Here is a 22583-nt window from a genome sequence, read left to right as displayed (position 1 = left end):
GCCTGAGACCCATACAAGCGAAACTATCCAAACATGAAAACAAGACGAGGGGCGTAGTTAAATAGAAACAAAATGAGAATAGAAACAAAACGTTCAAGCATTAGAAACATGTCCCAACATGATTCCGAACTCCTGGCTCTTGACTTCCCTTAATTTTTATCAGGAGGTTTTTTTTTCTTTTGCCTTTTTTTTGCCTTTTTTTTCTTCTTCTTTTTTTTCATAAATGCATAAATTCGCAAGCCCGCAAGCCCATAAACAAACCAAATCATAACGGTCTTACATCATACATAATGCTTATAGAGACCATCCACAGTCTCTAGCAGTTTTGTCTTGTTTCCTTCGGAGGTATCTTGAACGTAAATGAGACGGCCAAAGTGCTACCACCTTTTCGAACTCCTTTTCAGCATCCGCTTCGATTCCGGCAGACACACGGACTCGGTGTTCAGCGCAGTACGGAAACAAATCCAATTTCCCGTTTTCCAGGATGGAGTTACATTCTGTGCAAAGAGCATCGCGCTGCTCCTGGCTGAGCCTCTCGCAACATTTCGGCAACACAACGCGGTTCTTGCACTTCCTATTATCCAGAGCCTTGCGAGCGTCCGGACAGTAAGTCAGCCATTCATACTTCTCGAGCTGCTTCCCCCTGCAGCTTCTGCCTCGCTCCGCGCAATATCTGTACTCGCTGCCTCTCCAGGCAAGACACCCGCAGGAAAACGTGGTAACGGCAAAGTAACACATCTTGGTGTAATATTCGTAAAAGCTTCGGTACAAGGTTTACGATTTACTCGGATATGTTCTGAACACGGCTCGCTTGCTCGAAATAGTACAAAAAAATTGTTTCGAGTGCTTTGAGTTGAGGAATAGAGGGAACATAGAAGCTCCCATGCCACTTTAATACCAGATCATATGAAACATGTTATCGCCTTCTTTATACGGATCGCCTACTTGTTTTCTATCTGTTGTCTATCCAGCTCAATGATTAAGGAAACAATTTCATTCCTCGGAGAACAATCTCATCTACGAAATATGAAACTCATATATATATGTATGTGTGTTGGCTGTACACGTCACTGCTGTCTTCTAACGGCTTTACTGTTATACTGTTCTAGACCGGTCCAGCTCTACTTAGTTTCGATACTTGACTGGAACGTGCCCCATAGTAACTCTTGTGGCTAGGAAGTTGTTCTGTCCTGTATCATAGGTATGGATCTAGATTCTAACATCTATCCACCAGAGCTAACAACTTCTTTACGACTTGAACCATCGCTTATATTATATACTCAGGAGTTCTTTCTAACATATTCCTGCTGTATGTACATATAAATAGGACCTTCCCAGTTGCCAGACTAATGCATACTAGTCGCACATTTGAAAGGCAGCAGCGTTGTATACAAGCTATATTAACAGGAAAGTCAATGGGAAAGTCAATGGAAAGGCATTACCCGGCTCTTAACCTAATAAACCAGGGAACACCTGGTAGGGGTTCAGATGCGAACTTCAAATCTCTAACGTAAAAACTATCTCTCGGCTTCATTCTCTTTATCAACTCTTTACTCATACAATAGCATCTACACATAACATTTTCGTCTGTCGTCGATTCTACGAATATCTAGCAATAGGCTAGGGCGATTATTTTATTTAGTCATTCTTTTTCATCATGGCTTCCGAAACAGCGTTGACATTCGGCGTCGAGCTAGAGTTTATGGTTACCGTCAACCACAACTATTATAGAAATCAAGCAGCACTATGGGCAATGTCAGAACTGTTCTTGAGAAATCTGGAGAATCTAGCAGCCCCCTTGCCTTGTGCCTGTATCACGGCTAAACTGAACAAATCTACGGGCCAAGGTTATCGGAGTGACTATCCGGGTCCCCATAAAGTGCCTATACAAAAGAAGGAGTGGAAGAATCACTATTGCTTCTCCGAGGACGTAACCGTTTATCCGAACTTCAAAGAAGAAATGAAATTAGAAGCAGAAAATAAACGCGCGGTTGGCTTGGAGGTTTCTACACGCGCTCTTGACTTTGATAAGCAAGGATGTCCCGAATTGAAAACTGCTTTCGCGGCCGTTCGTAATGGCGGCGAACTCACGAACAAGGAAATTGCTGAAGAGTTCAAACCCTCAACTCACAGCACAGCTGGACTCCATGTCCATGTCGGCGTCAAAGATGGACTCAGCCTAGAGACGGCCAGACAGGTAGCTGTTCTTGGATGGCTTTTAGAGCCATGCCTCTTTTCTCTCTGCAGCACTGATCGGGGAATGAATTGGCATCATGCACCAATCCGAAAACAATCCATGTTATCACGACGCCCATCCACATCTGGTCACGACGATATGGGGGTACCGGATTCCCTCTAGGACAGTCTTGCTTCAGCCTCCAGAAACGTCAATACAGAACTGGCACATACAACAACTATAACGGTATCCATCCCCCAAACGTTCTCGGATGACGACATAATGCGGATCAGGACAATCCTTACAGCAGGGGATATGAGCACGCTTTCAGCAATTCTGTCCGGTGCCCTGGTAGACCCGTCAGCCCAGCGGTTGGCCCTGGCTATTTACGAACGGGAAAATGATCATACTACTATCGAGTTTCGCCATTTTCAGAGTACGATGGACTACGAACTTGCTTGGAAGTGGATTCGTATCGTAACGAGCCTTGTTCAGGTAGCTTCGAAACCAGCATCTGAATTCGACCATAAGCTGCAGTTGATCGCAACCGAATACCAGAGAATGGATGGCAGATGGAGGCTGTACACATGGGATAAAACCTTTGGACAGGAGACAATAGACCCATGGTTAAACAGTTGGGAGTGGATGCTCCCAATTCTAGATCTCCAAGACGATGTCCCGTTCTGGCGCGATTATGTTGCCCGTCTTCCTGGGAGAAACGAACTTTCTTAGGGGGATGTGATTCCAGTAGTCGGCTAGATCAAGCAATGAGTGCGGAGCGTCATATTGTATACACAGCGTTATAGCGGTTACTTTTCGTATTGGTAATTCACTTGGACAGGTAGACTTAGTTACTCTGACTTCTTTCTCTTTGAACCTTAGTATCCCGCCGGCGCTGGGCTCTCTCGGGACAAAGGGAACAAGAAGATTAGCCAACAATAAGCCATAGAGGACATTGTTAGATTTAGCTTAGGAATTGTATCAAAACTCTACCTAGCTCATGCAGGCTACACAATGAAGTCTTATATTCTAAACGACTATGTAATCAACCAAGTCCTTGTTCTTCTCACACCAGTCTCATCTAACAATGCCGAGCTTCGAAGATAAAATCATGCCCATCGCCAGTTCCTAAGTTTGATGCAATTCCAACCCATAGTTAAGCCCTGATCACAGAAGACATAAAAGCCCAGGTGACTAAAACAAGCACAGAGAGTCTACAACTGACAGAGCTAGACCAATCAATCCATACACACCCAGCTAATAAAGACACATTACGGGCAAGCCGGCTTGCTAACCAAGATGTCGATCCTACTACCTTCAGCCTCATCCTTCTACCCAGCTAACGCTCCGAGGGCCAGTCTCTGGCCTGCCGGAAAGGGCGCCACAGAGAAACCGCAAGATACGGGCGTTAGCTGCCAATTTATAACCTTCTATCATACCTGCGGATGCAGGTCTAACAAAAACTCTGTTTACCTTTGCAGCACTGATACATGCCAGCACACGAAATCGGCTGTGGTGTTAGGGGAGCTGCCATTCGCATGTGGATCGTATCCGGGACGATCGACGGCGTGCAGTCTTGAAGACCCAGCCAGAAGGGAGTTCGTCAGAGAAGTAGACACGGCTGACAGACTCGATAAGCTGTTGGTTCTCCCAGATTGTACCAGGGCTGATATTGATATTCTGATACCGCCGTTTCAAAATCCAAATTGGCATGAACATATCTACAGGCACTACCAGCAAAGGCGAAATCAGAGCAGCATCATATCTCCTCCGCAGCTTCCTCCAAGCAATGAAAGGAATATCGAGAAAAGAGACGTCAACATTGAAGAGGTTGTGCAAAGACTCCTATATAAATACAAGGCACAAGAGGGGTCGTATAGAGAAAGCATGGTGGAAAAATTCGTAGAGGAGCAGCAGCAGCAACTCAGTTGCCAACAATTAGAAAATACGGCAATTGACCAAGAGGAAAATATGGAGTTAAATACTCCTCCTCCAGTAGGTGGTCACCGGGGTACCATCGAGTACGCTGAGAGCCTTGAGAACGACGATCTGGACGATGCGGTATACTATGATGAGACTGCCGCCAATACCGTCATGTTCAACTTCGAAGACGACACTGGGGGCTCTGTATACGGTCTCGAGATAAGCTATACCGACGCTTCAGCTACAGTAGAAAGCGCAGAGGACATGTATTACGAGGAACATCCCCAGGGGAATTATTACCAAGATATTACCCCTGACTTGGAGACCCCCAATCCCAATACACCTAGGTATTCCGACGACGGATTCAGCAGTGCGGATGATATTACGGATGATTTCATCGATTTCCTTGCCGAGAAAGAGAAAGAGAAAGAGAAAGAAAAGAAACCCCAGGGGGGAAGCCCGGTGATAAGAAAGATTTGGTCATACTTTAGAAGGTCTTCTTGACTTGATAGAGGTCTTGGCTTAAAGGGGCTGGCATTTGGAATTTATGAGTTATAGAGTTATCATAATTAGAAAAGAAAGAATAAATTTTTTTCGGTAAACGTATTCGCATTGTCATTGTCATTTGAATTGTCGCCTTCGTGAGTTTCGACTTTCCAAACAATGCTATAGTAATGCCTTAATCAGGGCTCAGTATCATGGACCTACTGTATCCTGAATTAACCCATATCATCTCATAAGACGTACGTGAAGCGACCAAAGCGGCTTATCCGAGTCGGATCGTTCCTCTGCAGCACCTACCCATTCCTCTACAATCTTATACGCGAACTCATTATCACAGTTCTGCACCGCGGCTTCGTAATCCCTCCGGTGTTTCTGATTGTAAAAGACATCAACCCATTCCTGGCATTTCTGCATCATCTCACCAATAAAAACTTGGCGAAGCAGGGTTAGATGGTGCTGTCTTAGTTTTATGCCGTAGCTCCGAACTTCCTCATTGATATTTAAGTGCGCTCGGGTGACACTATAAGGAGTCAACGGCTCAAGAGGCCTATCCCACGACTGATGCAGAAAGGCTGGGAATTGGCAGGCTTCATATATAGGGAGGCATGAAACACACGACCAGCCGATAATACCCATGAGTATACCGTTCTCATCGACAAGAATGTTGTCAAGAGAAATGTCATCATGCCAAAGCATCGTTGGCTCATATGGCTTGTTGCTCTTGTCGATGGTCTCTATGTCCTCCTCGTCAGTTGACTCATCCTCGTAGACTGGTTGCGCGCTATCATTGGAAGGTCTAGGAGCTGTGAAGAACTTGTCTTCTAGTTCTCGGAGACGGTCGACGAGATTTAGCATACTAGATATGGTCTTGCGATGGTCTTCGTCGGTTGCCTCGTCTAGTCTTAATCGAAGCTCGGCAGAAATAAGACGGAGGCGGTATTTCGTCCACTTGAACGCGGTACGGAAAGGCATAGTGTGATGACGTATACTGGCGCGCTCACCCTAGAAGAGCGCCATCGAGGCCATTTCGCCCACGCGAGGTTGTAGATCAGACTGATGCGATTCCGAAGGGTATATATTGCCAATCCCTTTGAATTGTCTCGTGAATGAAATAGCGGCATATTCGGCAATTTGCTTGACGATGCGTTCCTTGGCACCTTGGGTAATAGATTCCCAGCATTGGGAAAGGGGGCTCCCGTCTATACGATCCATCAAAACCCACTCGAAACCTATAGGGTTGTTCCGTGAGGAATCGTAGTGACGAACTTTAGGAACGGGTAGACGGGTGTTTTCGTCGATCCATCGCAACGTTGCAACTTCGCTTTCTGTCATAGATTTAGGACATACCGGTAGAGACACCTTCAAGATGAGGCGTATCCCGTCGTACGAGACGCGGTATATTTTACTATACAGTCCATTCCAGTAATGCTGAACTATGTACTCCTTATCTGGATCAACGAATTTCTGGAGGGTTAGGATAATAGAGTCAACTGTCGGTTCGACAGTCCATTCAGGTCTTACGGGAAAAGAACTATCGTCTCTGGTCCACTGGAGACCGTATGCTGGATCATCATGGTGGGGAGGGATATCGGCAGAGTCCAAGGGGCCAACTTTGTCGCCGTCGTCATTGATGGATTCGACAGGGTCCCCAAACAAGGAGTCTATATCTTGCGAGAGAGCGCGGTCTCGCTCCTCATGCTCCGAAACGCTACCCCATAGTAGGGGGTCCTCTGGTATCTCACCAATGTTAGGCTGCATCTTGGATCAACTTGAGTGAAGGTTCATAAGTATTGGAGTACGCGGTATATGGGGAATACAATGAGTTTATGCCCAGTAGGAAAGATTTAAGATTGAGACAGTCTGAGTTGAAACCAACGAATTCATAAGATATATGCCATCCTAGGCTTATTTCTCGCTTCAAGACTGTAGATGACTCTTTAATATATCACGAAGAACGAAGGAAAAGATGTCCCGCTGTCTGTACTTTGTTTGTACTTGGACAGTTGACGTTGTTGAAGAATTGCTAACTTAGTAGACTAAGTTAAGACTCTTTAGGCTTGAGGTGTTTATACCAATCACTAGCATCGAGTAAGAAGGATCATGTTCAACCCTCTGAGAAAAAAAATATTGTGTTGACTAATATTATTTTGAAACTTCTTGTTGTAATAATGAGTGTTTGTAGGGAGCGGATGGTGAAAATAGGCCGCGTTTGTTGGAGGTTAAACCGTGATCGGTACTTCAGGTAGGTACCTCTAATACACGAAGAGCAGGTACTTCGCGGCGTTCCTTACACTTTTCCTTGCGGTATACGAAGTACCTCAGATGGTAAAACACCGAGCTTTCGCCGGTCCAGTTAGGCCGTCTTCTTCGATATACTAAGATGCATCAAGGTTAGTAAGGTATCTGCATACAACATAGAAGGACGAAAGGTAGGAAGGTACGGATGTATGTACTACCCCGGTAATGCCCGGGCCGACAGTGGAAGCAGGTGTGTGTTTCCAAGGTTCCTTCCCCAGAATCTTACGGTCGATCGGCGAAAAAAGGATGTTCGCACGCATTTTCTTTCTTTAACTCCTACGCCTTTTTTTTTTCCTCTCTCAACTTATTCACCTCAACCTACTCTACCATACCTCTCTCCCTTCGACTTTGCGTGCTCTTGGTTTTATAACCACCTTCTCCTTCTCGTCTTTTCTCTATTACGTATCGTAACACGCATAGTTAATACATTTAAATCACATATAAGTTCAAAATGGTTCTCGCACGAGCTGTTTTCGGTGGTGTTCAACGCCGAGCTTTCTCGGTCTCGGCGCGAAACGTAAGTAAACTTTTCTAGACCTCAATTATAGACGAGAATGCTATCCAGAGAGTCAATGACTAATCTGCTTCTCTCTAGCTCTCCAAGGTCACCGTTCTTGGTGCTGCCGGTGGTATCGGCCAGCCGCTCTCTCTTCTATTGAAGCTTAACCCCAGAGTAACTGAGCTTGCTCTCTACGATATCCGCGGCGCTCCCGGTACGCTTTATTTTCCAATTGGTGGATATATGGTCATAGAACTTGATTCTAGCTTTCCCGCCATGTCCGGATGAAATTATACCCAACTAACATATAATTGACGCACAGGTGTTGCTGCTGATGTCTCCCACATCAACACGAAGAGCACCGTCAAGGGCTATGACCCCAGCCCCACCGGCCTTGCCAACGCCTTGAAGGGCAGTGACATCGTCCTCATCCCCGCCGGTGTCCCCCGAAAGCCCGGCATGACCCGTGACGATCTCTTCAACACCAACGCTTCCATTGTCCGCGATCTTGCCAAGGCCGCCGCCGAGTCTTGCCCGGAAGCCAACCTCCTCATCATCTCCAACCCCGTCAACTCCACCGTCCCCATCTGCGCCGAGGTTTTCAAGGCCCGTGGTGTCTACAACCCCAGGCGTCTCTTCGGTGTTACCACCCTCGATGTCGTTCGCGCCAGCCGATTCGTCAGCGAGCTTAAGAACACCGACCCCAAGGACGAGAATATCACCGTCGTTGGTGGTCACTCCGGTGTCACCATCGTCCCTCTCTTCAGCCAGAGCGGCCACCCCGATCTGACCTCCAACACCGAGCTCGTGAAGCGCGTCCAATTCGGTGGTGACGAGGTTGTCAAGGCCAAGGACGGTGCCGGTTCCGCTACTTTGTCCATGGCTATGGCTGGTGCTCGCATGGCCGAGTCCCTTCTCCGCGCCTCACAGGGCGAGAAAGGCGTTATCGAGCCCACCTTCGTCGACAGCCCCCTCTACAAGGACCAGGGCATTGATTTCTTCGCCTCAAGAGTCGAGCTCGGCCCCAACGGTGTTGAGAGGATCCTTCCCGTCGGCGAGATAGACGCCAACGAGGAGAAGCTCCTAGAGGCGTGCTTAGGCGACCTCAAGAAGAACATTGAGAAGGGTGTTGCCTTTGTCGCTTCCAACCCTCCCAAATAAATAACAGCAATCTAGATAGCTAGAACTCGGCGTTAGTTAACGTGCGTACAAATAATCACGAAGGAGAAGCAAAGTCGATGGGTATGCTTGAATGATGTAGACTATGTTTGGTCATATGCTCATATGCACCCACGGCTGGCTCGGCCTTCCGCTACTTGTCTCATGGGAAAACGCGATAGACTTAGTACCTAGAGATGTACAATAGTAAATGATAAAGATATGATATCATGATATCCCCCCTCGTATTACGGGCTCGAACAAGAAGACACTCGCTGTGATATATGATATACAATTCCGGTGCCATATGTACAGTAAAGCAAATACAACCGCGTTCACTGGCCATTGGTATTTCTACGACTCCTCGCCATCTCAGGTTTGCCTATCACGGCTTCAAGGGTTCTCGCCAAGCCTGCCTCGTCATACTTGAGCATACCGTCTACCCTCCTCCCGTAGACCCGGATACAGCCTATACCTAGGGCAGCTAGTTCTTCCTTGTTGACCTTGGGCACGCCCTCGCCCTCGAGGTAAACCAAGTGTGTGACATACCTACTCACCTCCCCCTTGCCCATACTTTTCTCATCACCAACAACGAAATCTCCCCGACTCTGCGCAGCCGCCCGCGCAATCGCCCTAACAAAACCAGTCGCCGTCAGCGGCTCCGTACTCGGCCCCGTCTCCCGGTCTACACTTGAATTCAGAATCAACACTTTATACCGGACTCCCGGATCCGCGAGCACGGCCCCCACCCCGCGCAGTACCAAGCTAGGCACAATAGACGTGTACAAACTGCCAATACTATAAATTACCGCGCCGGCGCGACGTACAGCATCCAAGACCTTGGGGTTCGCGAGCGGCCAGATCTCATGCCCATACGGGTTGATATACCAAATCCTCTCGATACGCGCGGGCAAGTCTTCCTCGTCGGCCTTGCTAAAGTTAATATACTGCTTGCGCAGGGTCGGCAGCGAGCCAGGCAACGTGGCGTCCTCGATGCGATCGTGCTCGTCCATTTCCCGGCGCAGGTGCTGCTGCTGCGGGAGCTGCTCGTCGTCGGGTAGGGAGGTGGGTGCTGAGGGGTGCGAGATAGAGTTCTGCCCCGTGATGTAGGTACCATCAGCTAGGCCTGCTGAGATGTGGTGCGTGAAGTTGCTGTTGATGGCTGGGAGGGCGGATACAGTGGGTGCGATGCTACAGATTGTGGAGAGGAGGTAGATGGCTGATTCGAGGGAGCCGGTGAAGACGCGGCCTCTGGATGAGGTGTTAGTGAGATAACACACACATGCATATATTATATTATATATTATAGGTACGATACGAATAAGAAAGCATATGCAAACGTACCCAGTCAAAAACAAATTCCCAATACTAGCCTTGGAGAAATTAAACACGGAACTGGGCCGCGCCCTCTTGACTATCTCCAAGTTGACGAGGTTGAACACAGACCGGATGAGCTCACGTTTCTCGCTCGAGATGTTAGTCCAGAGCTCGGCTCGGCCCTCGACTATATCTAGCCATTGCAGCCGCGCTTGCGTTGGATCAGACGAAAGCCTGTAATTGAACAGCTCCTTAAGCGATGCTCGCTCTGCGTCTGTTTCCGATCCGGGGATTAGACGCACAAGACGACCTGGAAGGGGTGCGCGATGGAGATGTCAGCCAAGAAAGTCCATGATTCCTAGTGCTGAATATATAAGTGAGGTGTATTACTCACTGCGGATATCACCAATACCTATTCATCATTATTAGCTTTGTAAATAAAGACGCGAGGACTAGAAGAAAGGGGGTCAGTTAGATGAGATGTCATGTAAGGAATATATACCAGGACCACCGAATACACGGATCAGCTCCGACGAACTTCCGCCATTATCGCTTATAGGTATGACGTAGCTAAGCCAGCAATTCCGGCTCTCTCTAATACTCTCAAATACATCGACAAGGCTATTAGTTGCAGTTCCGCCTCCGAAGACAACAATGCCTCTGGAGCGTGCGTCCATGATATACGCACGTTGAGTAAGTGAAAGGTGCGGATCTAAGTTGGATCCAAGGTAACAAAGACGCTTTGCTTATGTTTACAACAGAAATTACACGTAATGTCACGCTACCAGTTCGATGATGAGTGGACGAAAGGGGGGCATCTATAACATGATGGTCTCGTCTTGTAAGCGATCGGAATGTCCAAATTAAGTTAAAGCGATATCCATGCCGATTACTAAAAACTAAAAATTGTAGACACTTTGAGACTCGTATGCCGTATGCATGTAATTCCCCTTTGAAGACGAAAAGAGGAACCGGCAACAAAAAAAAAGGAGCGGAGGCAGTTATCGAATAGAATATACCTCGACTTTTTCCTCCCGAAGTTTGCCCGGTCCCATACTATACGGTATCATGGTATTACGGTATTATGGTATCATCACTTAAACAACACGCCTTTGACTACGATACCGCTGAACAAGAATATAGGCGGGTTGATCTATGGAACCAACGTCTTTTCTATATGTCTACAATGTCATATCTATGCATCAAACATCCCACCTGTCCCTTATATAGAAACAAAATGCTTTCTAAAGGAACATAGAGCATTACCTCGCAGCGCGGACAGCTTGTGTCGCCTCTCGGAGCTTCTGCTTTCGTTCCTCCAACTTCCTCTCAAAAGCTGCTACCTTCTCTGCTTGCCTCTTCTCCTCCTCGGCGTCCTTCAGCGCCTTCTCTGCCTCCTTTCTTACCCTCTCACGCTCGTTCTGCTCTGGCCGGCGTATCGCGATGTCACGAGGACGGAAGTCGCTAAAAAGCCGCTTGAGGATCACCTCGATGATATAACAAGCAGCATAGTCGATAACCATAACTCCAGTCATCGTGGTCTTAAATTCCTCCGTAAATTTCACAAGCTTCATCTGCTCGTTGAGTCCCGGGAAGAATTCCGTCGAGCAGGCGAACGCAATACCAGTAACCGAGATGATACCCCAATACATACCTCGGTTCTCAGACAGGGACTCTCTAAATGGCCGGCCCTGATAATTGACTGCAAACGTAGAGATCTGCTGGATCAGTTGCAGAAGGTATACGGCGCTGTTTAGTAATGACGGCTTGAACTCGGCCTCGAGATCAACCATCTCAGATCGTCTATAGCACTATTAGCAGAAATTCCAAGAGTAATAATTTACAACAACTTACGGCTCTAGCTTGTCGCAGAATCGGGCGATGTAGATAAGTGTAGCAATATGAACAGCAAATTGGCCTAGGATCGAACCAATGATATAAAAGTTGAATATATTGGGCTGTGGTCTCTCTTTGGACAGCCCTTCGACAGATTTCGCGCGGGAAATCGAAAGGAAACAGACGCTCATGAGCATTCCACTGATAGTAATCTGCCCGTCGCCAAACTTGATACCCTCGAGATAAAGAACACTGAGACTGTAGGCACTAATGAGACAGTTGAGAGCCAAGATCTTGTACATCTGAATCGTGGCGACCAGTGTGCAACGGCCTTGTCGAATGATGTTAGGGACAGCAATGACATTTCGTAACTTGCTAGTAAAAGGCGCAGCGACTGATGCATCACCTAGCTTGAGAGTAGGCGGCTCATCATCACCCAATTCCTGCTCCATCATCGCGGTCGTCATCTTGTCAGCGAAGCCGGCGGCCTTGTTAGCCGCCTCTAGTTGCCTAGATGCTCTCGGGTCTTGGTTCAGTAGCTGCCGAGCTCCTGGGCTAGTTACGGTCTCGATGTTTGTACCATTTAGCTTCGCAAGTTCTTCGACAGTAACACCTCGCTTCTGCGCCTCTCGCTCCATCGCCTTTTCGTAGTGAGGGTTAGAGGGGCCGGGAGGATAAAGATGAGCAATAATGGGCGGAACAGGAGGCGCGGGCTGGTTGAATCGTTTCATAAGGTCGATCTGCTTCTGGTAGAGCTCCTTCATCTTAGTGTTGCGGGAATGCTCTGCGATCCTTGTCAAGTCTTCTTGTGTGCCATTGAGAAGAGCGATACCAATGTGAGCCTGTTTTAAAGCGCCAACATCGTTGGTTCCATCGCCAGCCATCAGTGTAAAATAACCCATATCCTTTAATCCCAAGAGAATTTCTTCCTTTTGCTTTGGAGACACGCGAGCATAGACCCAAGTATGACGGAGGAGCGATCGCCAGGCAGCTTTATTATCCTTAAACTTAGCCAGCGCATATCCAGTAACACAGATGTCCTTCGACTTGATGATTTCGGGGTCGATCGGTTTCGACGCATCTACCTCGATATTGGTCTTATCATCAACGCTACGCCAGACTAACTTCTCCCCTCCGTGATTTTGTTCTGGGGCGTCTAGAATGAGAACATCACGGTCAACAATCTCGACTTCTCTAGCGACATGCACAGCCGTAAGTGGATTGTCTCCCGTGATCATGACGACACGATGGCTGCTCTCATTCAACATTTGCACAGCTTGCTTCGCATCATCCTTCAGAGGACACTGGAGAACCAAGAAACCGGCAAAGGTAAGGTCAGCCTCGACTTGCTCACGCTTCAGATCGTTGATTTTGCCAGAGCCGAGCTCGCTATCGTATGTTAATTGTTTGTAAGCGAGAGCAAGCACTCGGGAACCCCGTCGAGTAAAGTACTTGAAAGTCTCTTCATAATCCTTGGGGATAGAAACAAGCATCCTCATTATGGTTTCTGGGGCGCCCTTCACACCCACGAAGGTACCGCGCACCTTATTGCCAGTCTTAGGGTCAGCAGCATTTACTGTAGCGACGGAGCTCTGGCGCTTCAGAGCAGACGAGAATTGAAAGCGGCGCTTGATTTGAACAGCGCCCGAGGTACCCCCTGCGGCCGTGACGGCAGGCTTCGCAGCGAGAGTATCGTTTTTGCCTAGACTCCAACCGAGAGCTGCGAGCGTGGCCTTTTCCATAGGATCACCCACAATTTCGCCGTCTTCAAGCTTAACGAGAGCGTGGGCGCTAGCTAGCACGAGGGTTGTTTCCATTCCAGCATCCTTGACAGAGGTTAGATGGCTATGAGCACCATCAGATTCGCGAGGGGTATCTGTGCCAGTGTGGCCAAGTCCAAGTCCCGCAATGCCTTCGACGACCAGGTCCTCGCCGGTTAGGGTACCAGTCTTGTCAAAGCATGCTATGTCAATACGGCCGGCAAAAGGAATACGGAAAGGTTCAGTACAGAAGATAGCAAACTTAGCCAGGGCTGCCAGACTAGTATTGACTGCCAAGCTGAGTTCCATGGGAAGCTCAGGAGGCACGACGCTAGTGACGATCAAAACACAGTCAAGGAGTAACTTCGATCTCTTGCGATCTTTCTTGACACCCTCGTCCCAGACATACCACGAAGCGGCCACCGCAAAGATGAGGAGAAAGAGAATGAAAAACAAAGCTTCGGCATTGTTCGCAGAAACACGCTCCGTCGAGTAAATCATAGTGCGAACCAGACTACCCTGCGACGTCTCGAAGCCGGTTTTCATCACGATGGCCATAGCACCATTGTCAGGAGGCGGTGGAACACCTGAGGCGAGCTTAGGCTTCTCCTCGTCGGGGTTACCATGCGTAATTTGCAGGACTTTGGTGCCACCCCAGAGGAAAGCATTTTTATCTAGTCCCTCGGTATCGATAGAAGCATCGGCGGGTCTAAGTTGAATCGAATCCTTCAATAACGGTGTGCTCTCCCCTGAAAGCATAGCTTCGTTAACGATAGCTGTGCCCTCGACCAGAAGCATATCACACGCAACACCGCTATCCTCTTTAGTTCGCCCAACGGAAACGAGGTCTCCCGGAAGCAGCTTGTCGCTCTCGAGCTCAGTCCACTTGCCCAATCGGTACACCCACATATCGTACGGCTTAATACTCATGCTTCGAAATTCGACCAGGGTACGCTGTCGTTGCCAGACTACCGTGCTCTCGAATGCGACAAGCATAAATAGGGTAAATAGAGAATAGTACCAGTACTCATCCAGCATCCAGAGACCAACGCAGAAGACCTGGAAGACGAAGAAGGGAGCAACGGCATGCTCTCGGAAGAGCTCGGTGAAGGTAGGTACGGGAATATCAAAGGTATTAGAGCCATAGTATTGTTCAAGCTTAGTGAGTTCCGCTTGAGAAGAGATGCCGGTCGATTTCTGAAACTTCCCGATCTTAGGCTTAGGCTCAGCGTCGATCTCGTAGGTCAAGGTACTGAAGGATTTCTTCGCAGGGTCATAGAGAAAACGGCGCTTCTGAAATAGAAAAGACAGATTTGTCTCGTCGCCGACCTAGAACGAGCAAGGCGGTTAGCAAGATCAAAGGGACTAGTATGAAGGGAGAAAGCGTATACCTTATCGCGAATAAGTTTGCAGATGTCGGCTGAGCCGGCATTGGCGATGGGGATGACCTTGATCAGTTGCGCATCTTCGATCCTGCTTGCTTTCCTCGCAGTAAAGAGAGCCTTAAGATTGACGCTCCAGTTTGTGCTAAGCCAGACCAAACTCTGCAGAGTAATGATGGCGCCGCACCAGACGAAAGTCCACTCAGATGAACCAATATGCTTGGCGTATAGCTCGGGGGTGTAGAAATAACGGGCGAATATAGGCCATATTATGGCAAAAGGCGCGACATATGTGTGAAGATAGAGGGGGAGCGGCTTGAGCAACTCGGCGCCCTGAATCTGGGAATTGTCGACGAGAGCCATTATAACACCGGGCCTCTCGGTGATCCCATAAGCCTCTTGACTAGACTTAAGAGACCCAAGAAGTATATAAACCGTAGTCACTCTTCTCCCTTGTAATCAATCGTACGTGGGCGGTCAGGGCGGATAGAACAGCGCTAACACGTCTAACGTTGAGTGGACAAAAAAAAAGTGCGAAAGTAGAGGGAGACTATTTTGAATAGAAATTGTTGAACTCGGAAAATCGAGATGACGTGTGGCAACTGTCGCTTATGACAAGTGTTGGCAACTGATTGAGTAACTACTTGACACTAAACTTAACACGGACTATGTACCTCTCTCGTCGTTGCACAAACCACATATGCATGTTTGAGTTACCCGCTACTTGCCACATGCACTGTGTATACAAGGTTTCTGCAGGGTTGTGGCTCCTTCGCTCTTGCGCACAGACATGCAAATGTAGGTACCTAGCTGAAAGTGAAGTACCCAGGACCATGTACCTTACCTCATGTACCTATGTAAGTATACTCAAACAATCATCTCTCGACTTTTTTTCGTCGAAGCTAGGCGCACGAAACTCGTGGCCCGGTCGTCTTCATCTGATCCTCAGAGAGCTAAGACTTCGGCTTCATGAAGCCTTTGATAGATCTCACTTAACACTTCACGTGTTAGACCGACACGTCTCAAAAGGGGCGTAGCTTATCAACAATCCCGTTGCGCGTCAGAATTGACAATTCGCATCAAAGAGAGGGAATGATGGGACTTTACATAGGTGGCTACGACTACTATAAACACTCGAAGATACCGAGGACTACTCTATTAACATTAGGCCGGTTTCATTCGGTTCTTTCGATTCTTTTTAAAACTCAACTAGATATAAGGTATATGTACAGCCTTCATTCGTGGGAGGTAGCCCAACATAAAACAAATGTGCAAGAGTTCCAATCGCCAGCTCCCTGTTGAATAGGCTATCTAGTTAGTCCAGTAGTTGATTATGAGTTAGCGGTCGCGTAAGTATCGGCGTTATAACCAGACAAATACAATTCAGGGCGCGTTATACAACAATAAATAAATAATAAATTGAACTTCTATCAGCAATATTAGAACAAGCTTAAAGTCTCCAGCCTTACGCCTTCGTCCTCTGAGCCTCCCCTCAAGCTAACATAGTTCTTTCCAGAAGCCAATACGACCGTTGCTGTAGTATTGACGTATTTTCCTTTGCTAGGGAGAAGATACAAGCTCGTCTGTGGCACCTGATTAACTTCGACACTTAGCCCTACCGTCGTATTACCAGAATTAGAGTATGTGAGTATCAGAGAGGTCTGACCACCATTGGACACGATTCCGGAAAAGGCTACATTGCTGTCCGTACCCAGCCCTCCAACAACAGCCCCATTTGCTGTAGCAGTTGAGCTGTTATCAAAGAGGACACGCGTGTCTTTCCCAGTAAGGTAAGCATCAACTGCGTGGTAGGTTGGACCAGGGACGGGCGGCGTCCAAACCTCCAGTTCGCAGATACCGACCCAGAGGTAGGATGCCTTCCGATACATGTTAACGGCTAAGAACTGTGTCTCGGTTTGATCAAAGGTTATTTCATTACGGTCGTTAGGCAATAAGCTGGAGGAATCATTGACCGCAGCTAACAAACCGGCGGATCCGTATACCTCTATACGAGCGGGCACATCTACGCCTCCTCCTCTTACAACGTCTGAGAACAACGCGAGTGTGACAGAAGATATGTTTCTAGGTCGAGCAAATGTAACTGTAAGTGTATCATTTCGGTTTGGTGATCCGTAGTTTGTCCATCGATTGTCGGGGATCGAGTCGTAAAACAGAACACCGTCAATAGCCTTGAATTGGAAGTCGCCGGAATTGGTGTACGTCGCATTAGCCATCGGGTACTGACCAGGCCCAGTAGGATTCGCTGTATCTATTAGCCATGATTTTGGCTTGGATTATGTAGAAAAGCCCAGGTTGAGTTTAAAATATAAGAAAACAACTCAGTGGGGGAGGTAGAGGCATAGTAGAATTACCAATACGAACCTGCAATGTTAATCAAGGCATCGGCTGGTAATATTGGTGGGGGGATGCGTATCGTGGCATGCTTCCCAGCGCCGTTATATACCTCCTTACCGTCAACAAAAACAGTCAAACCATGTCCAACTTTGTATCTTGATCCGTATTTATCATATAGTATGGTTACGAGGTGTCCATGATATGACAGATTTTCGAGGGCAAAGTAAGTCCAATTCTTTGGAGTAATAGGTGAGATTTCAAGTGTGTTATCTTGCTGCGGTATGATCCCGAGCAGGCCAGTTATCACATCGTCGTTATTAGTTGAGTGATCGTAATGCTCTGAGTGGTTCCAACTGTCGGCGCTCCAAGTATCCAGAAAGGGGTAGTGAGATTCTGCAACATAAGGATGATCGTCTTTCTGTTGGGTTCTCGCATACGTCTGAAGATACTGTAGGTACTGCTCTGAGGTAACATTTGTAGTTCCAGAGCGATATATTGCTGCGAGTGACTTCAAGGTATGACCTGTTGAATACGGCCACGACATACCATTCCAGTAACAACCTATGAGACAGTCAGTAAGTTGCAAGATACTTATCGGGAGCTATAATTTCGAGTCGAGCTTCAGCGTACAGTAATCATCTGGTCTAGTAGCCATGAACCATGGGTCTCGTATCTCCAGCGTCGTTGGGCCGTAAGGAGCTAAGAACCCTTCCGGATCAAACATAGCATCGATAGCCGGCTGTGCATACGACTTATTCAGGCCAATGCCGAATCGATATGGGAATAGGCCGACTTGCTCCCTTCCGGTAAGCTGTGTCAAATTAGGATTATTGGGCCGAATAATGTCCATGAAGAACTGCTGCTCGGGGGCCCACATCCTCTTATACATAGCCTCCTCGAGGCTGTCGGCCATAATGGAAAACTGAACCTCCCTAAACCCATCGCGGGCAAGGTGGGCAGCCCGAGCTATTGCCCTAGCGTTTGCCACCATGTAGGCGTTATGGCTAGGCCTGAAGGTATCAGGGCCGTCCTTCCTTAGAGTCCAATCAGTCCCATTAGGGTCAGCTATGAAACCCGGCAGGGATAATTCTTGCGCATCCCAAACTGGCTGGTAGTAGTATAAGCCGGCTGCCCCGTCGTAGACTTGATCCCATTCATGCCATATGCGAACCAAGTCATCGAGCTGGGCAGCGAGAAAATGGGTGTCTCCGGTCACCATAGCACGGCGACTCGCGGCGTCGAGGATCCATTGGGTGTACTGCAGCGCGTCAGCTGGCCCACGGGTATAGAGATGGATATAATCATCACCATAGAAGGTATCTCTCAACCATCTTGACTCGTCAATCTGATGTCCAGCCGCGGCATCGATAGAACCGAAAGCCTTGGCGTAGCCAACTGGTTGAACGAACTCGGTACACATATAACCCGTTCCAGCCCTGATGTAGCGAAGATTACGCTGGATAGATGTCCACCTGTAATAGTAAACATCCTGTATAAGCGAATCGGGGATATCGATGAAAGGGATGTTATGTCTCAGGAATGATTTGCCCGCGAATGCGCTGATAGGCGTCTCATGATCCAAGAACGAAGTACCCTTGACATATTCAAGCTCAGGCCGAGGAGGTACTCGCTGTACGAGGAGAGTATAGGCGAGCAGACAAAAAACTCCAACCGCCGAGATGAGAGCGGACACTTTGAGAAGGAGGTAATCAGCATCGGACGGCCCGCCATCCTGCTTTCTCCTCAGTGAATTCCCCTTGCCGTAATGTAGAGGCAACAAATCAACTTGTTCCTCAAGTTTGGCGCTCTTAGAATCAGCCGATTCAAAGGTGTTATAAGACTGCCGCGCCATTTTCTCGAACAATAGATCTTATTAGGTGAACTCTGGTTTGGGTAACGCAGGTACCAAGGTAAGGTTACCTTGCGATGTGACCTATCGAAACTGCATGGATTAGAGTAATACCAATTTGATACCAACAACAGCAGCAATATCCGACCGATTGGACACGATGTATATCGCGTGAGTATTAGCGTACCATTAATATATATGGATACCCACGAAGATAGGGCTGCAGCCGGTATAAATAGTATAGGTAGGTAATGCTAGCGGAGGCTTCGGTAAAGATAACGGTGAGAAACGGCAGACACCGGCAAGCGACGGACCTGCGACGTCGCTAAATCCAGGGGGATTTCTCCACAATCAGATCCCCGCAATGACTAAAATGCCGGGAACAACCTTATATACCGAGTTCAAATGTTATGTCGTACCGGATTGGTGAGGCAAGTACTCGAGTTGTAAGTATTAAACGTAAACAGTATCTAATTCACAGTTATTAGTACTTTGCTTCCATTATGTATGAAATAGATGTAAGTCAAACAGATACCAACCTCCCCAAGATTGATAGAGAAAGATCTGCGTAGGCTGAACCAATTTTGTGTTAATTCCCTGACGATCATCCTTGAATTCTTTAATAGGGATATTAAGGCCATCTTTATGTAGATTTCCCCGCCTAAGATCCCCTTCATACTAACTACCTAAGTAGGTAGGTCGTTGAGGAGAGTCTCATGTGGCCGGGGGATGAAATAGTCATGCGCATAACGTCATAGGCATGACCCCCTCCGCATGTCTAGGAAATATGGTCAACGCCAACCCCGGATAGCTTGTGATAGGTCAATAACTAGGTCTCTCACCTTGAAATTCGACGACAGCCATCATGACCTAGGTCAGGTAGATCTTTAGGGTCTCTAATACTGCTTAATGTTCCCTCGGAATCCGAATTCGCCGGGCTTTTGGAGAATTGGTCGGTGACATTATTGGCAGTATAGACAAATCTAGAGCGCTCCTCGGTTGGGACGTGACCAAGAAGAGGTTACATTGCTCTAGATAACTAGATACGCTCCTCGTCTGACTACTTTCCTTTTCTGTAGGTGAACATTCTTATTGTTAGTTTATTTAGATATAATGATTTGGTACTAATGGGTTGTCAAAGACGCTTGCACATATATGTCTATAGATACATATAATGTAAGCCGACAAGTAAAGAACCTTAGTAAAGGTACCTAGGACAACTTTTTGTTGGGGTTGTAAAAGTTGACAGCTGGGTCCAGTTGCCAACCCTTATTAGCAGTCGTTACCTGTCATCACTGCACGAATATAGGTAGGTACATTAATACATCAGTACAATGTACGTCGGCGTCGGCGTGTGTCATCTGTAATTCCAAATAACTAGTTGAACCTTTTTCGACTTCGGAATATCACATTATATCTAAACCAGCAAACGGTCTCATTCCAACCGGATTTCATATTTCATATTTCATATTTCTAGTTTATTTTCAGTTCATTTCAAGCTGCTATGTCAGTATTTCAACTATCAAAGCTATTACCTCTACCCGAGGGTGAACTGAAGCAAGTCATAGACTATGCGGCTACGCTCTCTAAGCCAGACGCCGCCGAGCATTTTCGGAATCTACTCGGCGAATCGCCTGAATCTATTGATTTTATAGCTTCTTTTAATTCCAAGAGACAAGACCCCACAGCTTCCGCTGCATCGTCAAACCGGTCTTCCTCACATATCGAACCTGTGCCGAAGCCGACGAGAGCATCTAAAAAGCCAAAGGCTCAGTTGCATACTCCTGCTCCACGTCCAGTCACCAATCTCGGCCCTGCACCAGGAACCGCATATAGCAAGAATGTTGAGAGCGACTACATCACTCGGCGTCCCAGCCCGGCCGCAACTTCAGCTGGATCTGGGTCCGGGTCCGGAAAGAAGCCTCCGCCTCAGAAATCCGCAACTCCTCCTCTGCCAAAGCTACCTCCCTCTGCTGCGGGTCAGCTGATATCAGATGTCCGGAAGCCCAAGCCAAAGTCAATGCCTGATTCACGGTCTTCAACGCCGGCTCCGAAAACCAAAGTCCACATCTCTGGTGGTACTGCTATGCATGGCGCATCTACAGCTTTATCGGACTTAGACAACGCCATTCGCCTTCTTGAAACGGCCACAAATCCTACTCTGGGAACGGACGACTCCGCTCGGCAATGCAACTGCGTCGCTGCTAGGCATCCCTTGCTGGCTGCCGCACCGAACTGCATGAATTGCGGGAAAGTCGTATGTGTAAAAGAGGGCCTCGGGCCTTGCACATTCTGCGGCACGCCTCTTCTGAGCCCAGCCGAGATACAATTAATGATACGGGAACTGCGCGACGAGCGGGGCCGAGAGAAAATGGCCGCCAACCGCGAAGCTAACAAGAAGGCCGACGTGTCGAGGACCCCTACTTCTTTCTCAAAACCCAAGGAAACCACCAGCGAGACCAGTGAAGCACAATCGAAGGCTCTGGAGCATCGAGATCGTTTGCTAGAGTTTCAGGCTCAGAATGCACGTCGAACGACTGTCCGGGACGAGGCCGCTGATTTCGATGTCAGTGGGGCTATGACAGGATTCGGCGGTAATATCTGGGCCACGCCCGAAGAGAGAGCTCGGGAGTTAAAACGCCAGCAGAAAGTTTTAAGAGAGATAGAATGGAATGCTCGACCAGACTACGAAAAACGACGGCAAGTTATCAGCATCGACGTAGTAGGTGGCAAGGTAGTCAGGAAGATGGCAGCCGTTGAGCGACCAGGGAACCCCGAAGACGACATACAGACCGATACGACCCTACAGGAGGTCAATAATACTAACCGCGACAATGCGAGCAGAGGAGGCGGGACTGGAGGAGCTTTCAGCAAGAATCCACTATTAGGCTCGCTAATCAAGCCAGTTTTCGACGCCAAGGGCAAGGGAGCTAAGCTAGAAGGCCGTGATCCCAAGGCCACTCGGTGGAGGAGAGTACAAGACGATCTAGATGATAACGAGGCCGTCATTCTTGATGGTGGAGCGTATGGAGGGAAATCCGGCCAAGAAACAGCTCGTGCCGCTGTAGATGAACCTGCTTGCGGTTGATGTAGGCCCTAGTTAGAAAACTTAATTAATGAAGTTAGTATCCAAATGATCACACCACTGTCAAGTTCGGCTAGGGTATTATAGTATCGTGTAAAGGAATGTCAAATATCTTCATTGGTATAGTATCACCTCGAACGACCATTGCTACGCCTAACTTGCGAAACGAAGACTAGTCCATATACGGATCTGTGACCATATTTCCATTGGTATCTCCCTAGCCTCATCAATCCGTTTCCGTCAACCCAAACATTTTACCTCCTTAGAGGCTTACCAGGCAACGTCCAAGGCATATTTCCTTCTACTACTCACAGCTGAAGCTGGTGTGTGCTTGAGCTTGGCCTTAAGAAACCAGCAGTCGCCATGCATCTATAGAACGATCGGCGTAACGCTACAAAATGTACTGAGTGGTATTAGAATTATAGTTCCTTCGTCATAACG

General features: G+C 47.9%; 10 protein-coding genes across 10 annotated transcripts; 5 read left to right on the top strand and 5 right to left on the bottom strand.

Annotated features, from left to right (window-relative positions):
* Positions 1-294: 294 nt before the first annotated feature.
* F4817DRAFT_316634 (uncharacterized protein) lies at positions 295-738 on the bottom strand (the record flags this gene model as incomplete). The annotated part of the gene is made up of 1 exon (XM_049300701.1): positions 295-738. One exon carries the CDS (start codon positions 736-738, stop codon positions 295-297), a length of 444 nt encoding a protein of 147 aa, XP_049158367.1.
* A 919-nt stretch (positions 739-1657) lies between these two features.
* On the top strand, positions 1658-2359 carry F4817DRAFT_316633 (uncharacterized protein; the record flags this gene model as incomplete). The annotated part of the gene is made up of 1 exon (XM_049300700.1): positions 1658-2359. The coding sequence occupies one exon, from the start codon at positions 1658-1660 to the stop codon at positions 2357-2359; it is 702 nt and encodes a 233-aa protein (XP_049158366.1).
* Positions 2360-2458: 99 nt separating this feature from the next.
* On the top strand, positions 2459-3130 carry F4817DRAFT_365740 (uncharacterized protein; the record flags this gene model as incomplete). Its single annotated transcript, XM_049306908.1, has 1 exon — positions 2459-3130. One exon carries the CDS (start codon positions 2459-2461, stop codon positions 2906-2908), a length of 450 nt encoding a protein of 149 aa, XP_049158365.1. The 3' UTR covers positions 2909-3130.
* Positions 3131-3347: 217 nt separating this feature from the next.
* F4817DRAFT_365738 (uncharacterized protein) lies at positions 3348-4603 on the top strand (the record flags this gene model as incomplete). Its single annotated transcript, XM_049306907.1, has 1 exon — positions 3348-4603. Exon 1 carries the CDS (start codon positions 3476-3478, stop codon positions 4601-4603), a length of 1128 nt encoding a protein of 375 aa, XP_049158364.1. The 5' UTR covers positions 3348-3475.
* A 27-nt stretch (positions 4604-4630) lies between these two features.
* On the bottom strand, positions 4631-6361 carry F4817DRAFT_365734 (phosphotransferase enzyme family-domain-containing protein; the record flags this gene model as incomplete). Its single annotated transcript, XM_049306906.1, has 3 exons — positions 4631-5551; positions 5639-6264; positions 6346-6361. The coding sequence occupies 3 exons, from the start codon at positions 6359-6361 to the stop codon at positions 4829-4831; spliced, it is 1365 nt and encodes a 454-aa protein (XP_049158363.1). The 3' UTR covers positions 4631-4828.
* A 902-nt stretch (positions 6362-7263) lies between these two features.
* Positions 7264-8809, top strand: F4817DRAFT_127184 (malate dehydrogenase-like protein). The gene is made up of 3 exons (XM_049297703.1): positions 7264-7418; positions 7497-7614; positions 7723-8809. Exons 1-3 carry the CDS (start codon positions 7353-7355, stop codon positions 8559-8561), a joined length of 1023 nt encoding a protein of 340 aa, XP_049158362.1. The 5' UTR covers positions 7264-7352; the 3' UTR covers positions 8562-8809.
* On the bottom strand, positions 8795-10840 carry F4817DRAFT_339811 (UPF0052-domain-containing protein). Its single transcript, XM_049303589.1, has 4 exons — positions 10378-10840; positions 10270-10287; positions 9903-10185; positions 8795-9809 (listed from the first exon to the last, which is right to left on the bottom strand). Exons 1-4 carry the CDS (start codon positions 10550-10552, stop codon positions 8894-8896), a joined length of 1392 nt encoding a protein of 463 aa, XP_049158361.1. The 5' UTR covers positions 10553-10840; the 3' UTR covers positions 8795-8893.
* A 163-nt stretch (positions 10841-11003) lies between these two features.
* F4817DRAFT_339809 (uncharacterized protein) lies at positions 11004-15462 on the bottom strand. Its single transcript, XM_049303588.1, has 3 exons — positions 14863-15462; positions 11730-14800; positions 11004-11678 (listed from the first exon to the last, which is right to left on the bottom strand). The coding sequence occupies exons 1-3, from the start codon at positions 15214-15216 to the stop codon at positions 11138-11140; spliced, it is 3966 nt and encodes a 1321-aa protein (XP_049158360.1). The 5' UTR covers positions 15217-15462; the 3' UTR covers positions 11004-11137.
* Positions 15463-15750: 288 nt separating this feature from the next.
* On the bottom strand, positions 15751-19060 carry F4817DRAFT_365729 (Six-hairpin glycosidase; the record flags this gene model as incomplete). The annotated part of the gene is made up of 3 exons (XM_049306905.1): positions 15751-17116; positions 17236-17769; positions 17839-19060. 3 exons carry the CDS (start codon positions 19058-19060, stop codon positions 16293-16295), a joined length of 2580 nt encoding a protein of 859 aa, XP_049158359.1. The 3' UTR covers positions 15751-16292.
* Positions 19061-20366: 1306 nt separating this feature from the next.
* On the top strand, positions 20367-22216 carry F4817DRAFT_339795 (zf-C2HC5-domain-containing protein). Its single transcript, XM_049303587.1, has one exon. The coding sequence runs from the start codon at positions 20562-20564 to the stop codon at positions 22143-22145; it is 1584 nt and encodes a 527-aa protein (XP_049158358.1). The 5' UTR covers positions 20367-20561; the 3' UTR covers positions 22146-22216.
* The last annotated feature ends 367 nt before the right edge of the window (positions 22217-22583 follow it).

This window comes from Daldinia loculata (genome assembly GCF_022478755.1).
Source record: "Daldinia loculata strain CBS 113971 unplaced genomic scaffold F4817scaffold_29, whole genome shotgun sequence".
NCBI classification, from domain to species: domain Eukaryota; kingdom Fungi; phylum Ascomycota; class Sordariomycetes; order Xylariales; family Hypoxylaceae; genus Daldinia; species Daldinia loculata.
The sequence above is the reverse complement of the archived record's forward strand: the minus strand, read 5'-3'. Positions and strand labels throughout refer to the sequence as shown.

Bases quoted from the DNA above. Each gene is read 5' to 3' on its own strand.
- F4817DRAFT_127184 (XM_049297703.1), top strand. From the start codon at position 7,353: ATGGTTCTCGCACGAGCTGTTTTCGGTGGTGTTCAACGCCGAGCTTTC. The intron at 7,419-7,496 runs GTAAGTAAACTT...GCTTCTCTCTAG, and splicing joins TCTCGGTCTCGGCGCGAAAC to CTCTCCAAGGTCACCGTTCT. The intron at 7,615-7,722 runs GTACGCTTTATT...ATTGACGCACAG, and splicing joins CGATATCCGCGGCGCTCCCG to GTGTTGCTGCTGATGTCTCC.
- F4817DRAFT_339811 (XM_049303589.1), bottom strand. From the start codon at position 10,552: ATGGACGCACGCTCCAGAGGCATTGTTGTCTTCGGAGGCGGAACTGCA. The intron at 9,810-9,902 runs GTACGTTTGCAT...CACCTCATCCAG, and splicing joins GGGAATTTGTTTTTGACTGG to AGGCCGCGTCTTCACCGGCT.
- F4817DRAFT_339809 (XM_049303588.1), bottom strand. From the start codon at position 15,216: ATGGCTCTCGTCGACAATTCCCAGATTCAGGGCGCCGAGTTGCTCAAG. The intron at 14,801-14,862 runs GTATACGCTTTC...TGCTCGTTCTAG, and splicing joins GCAAACTTATTCGCGATAAG to GTCGGCGACGAGACAAATCT. The intron at 11,679-11,729 runs GTAAGTTGTTGT...ATAGTGCTATAG, and splicing joins TTCTGCGACAAGCTAGAGCC to ACGATCTGAGATGGTTGATC.
- F4817DRAFT_339795 (XM_049303587.1), top strand. From the start codon at position 20,562: ATGTCAGTATTTCAACTATCAAAGCTATTACCTCTACCCGAGGGTGAA.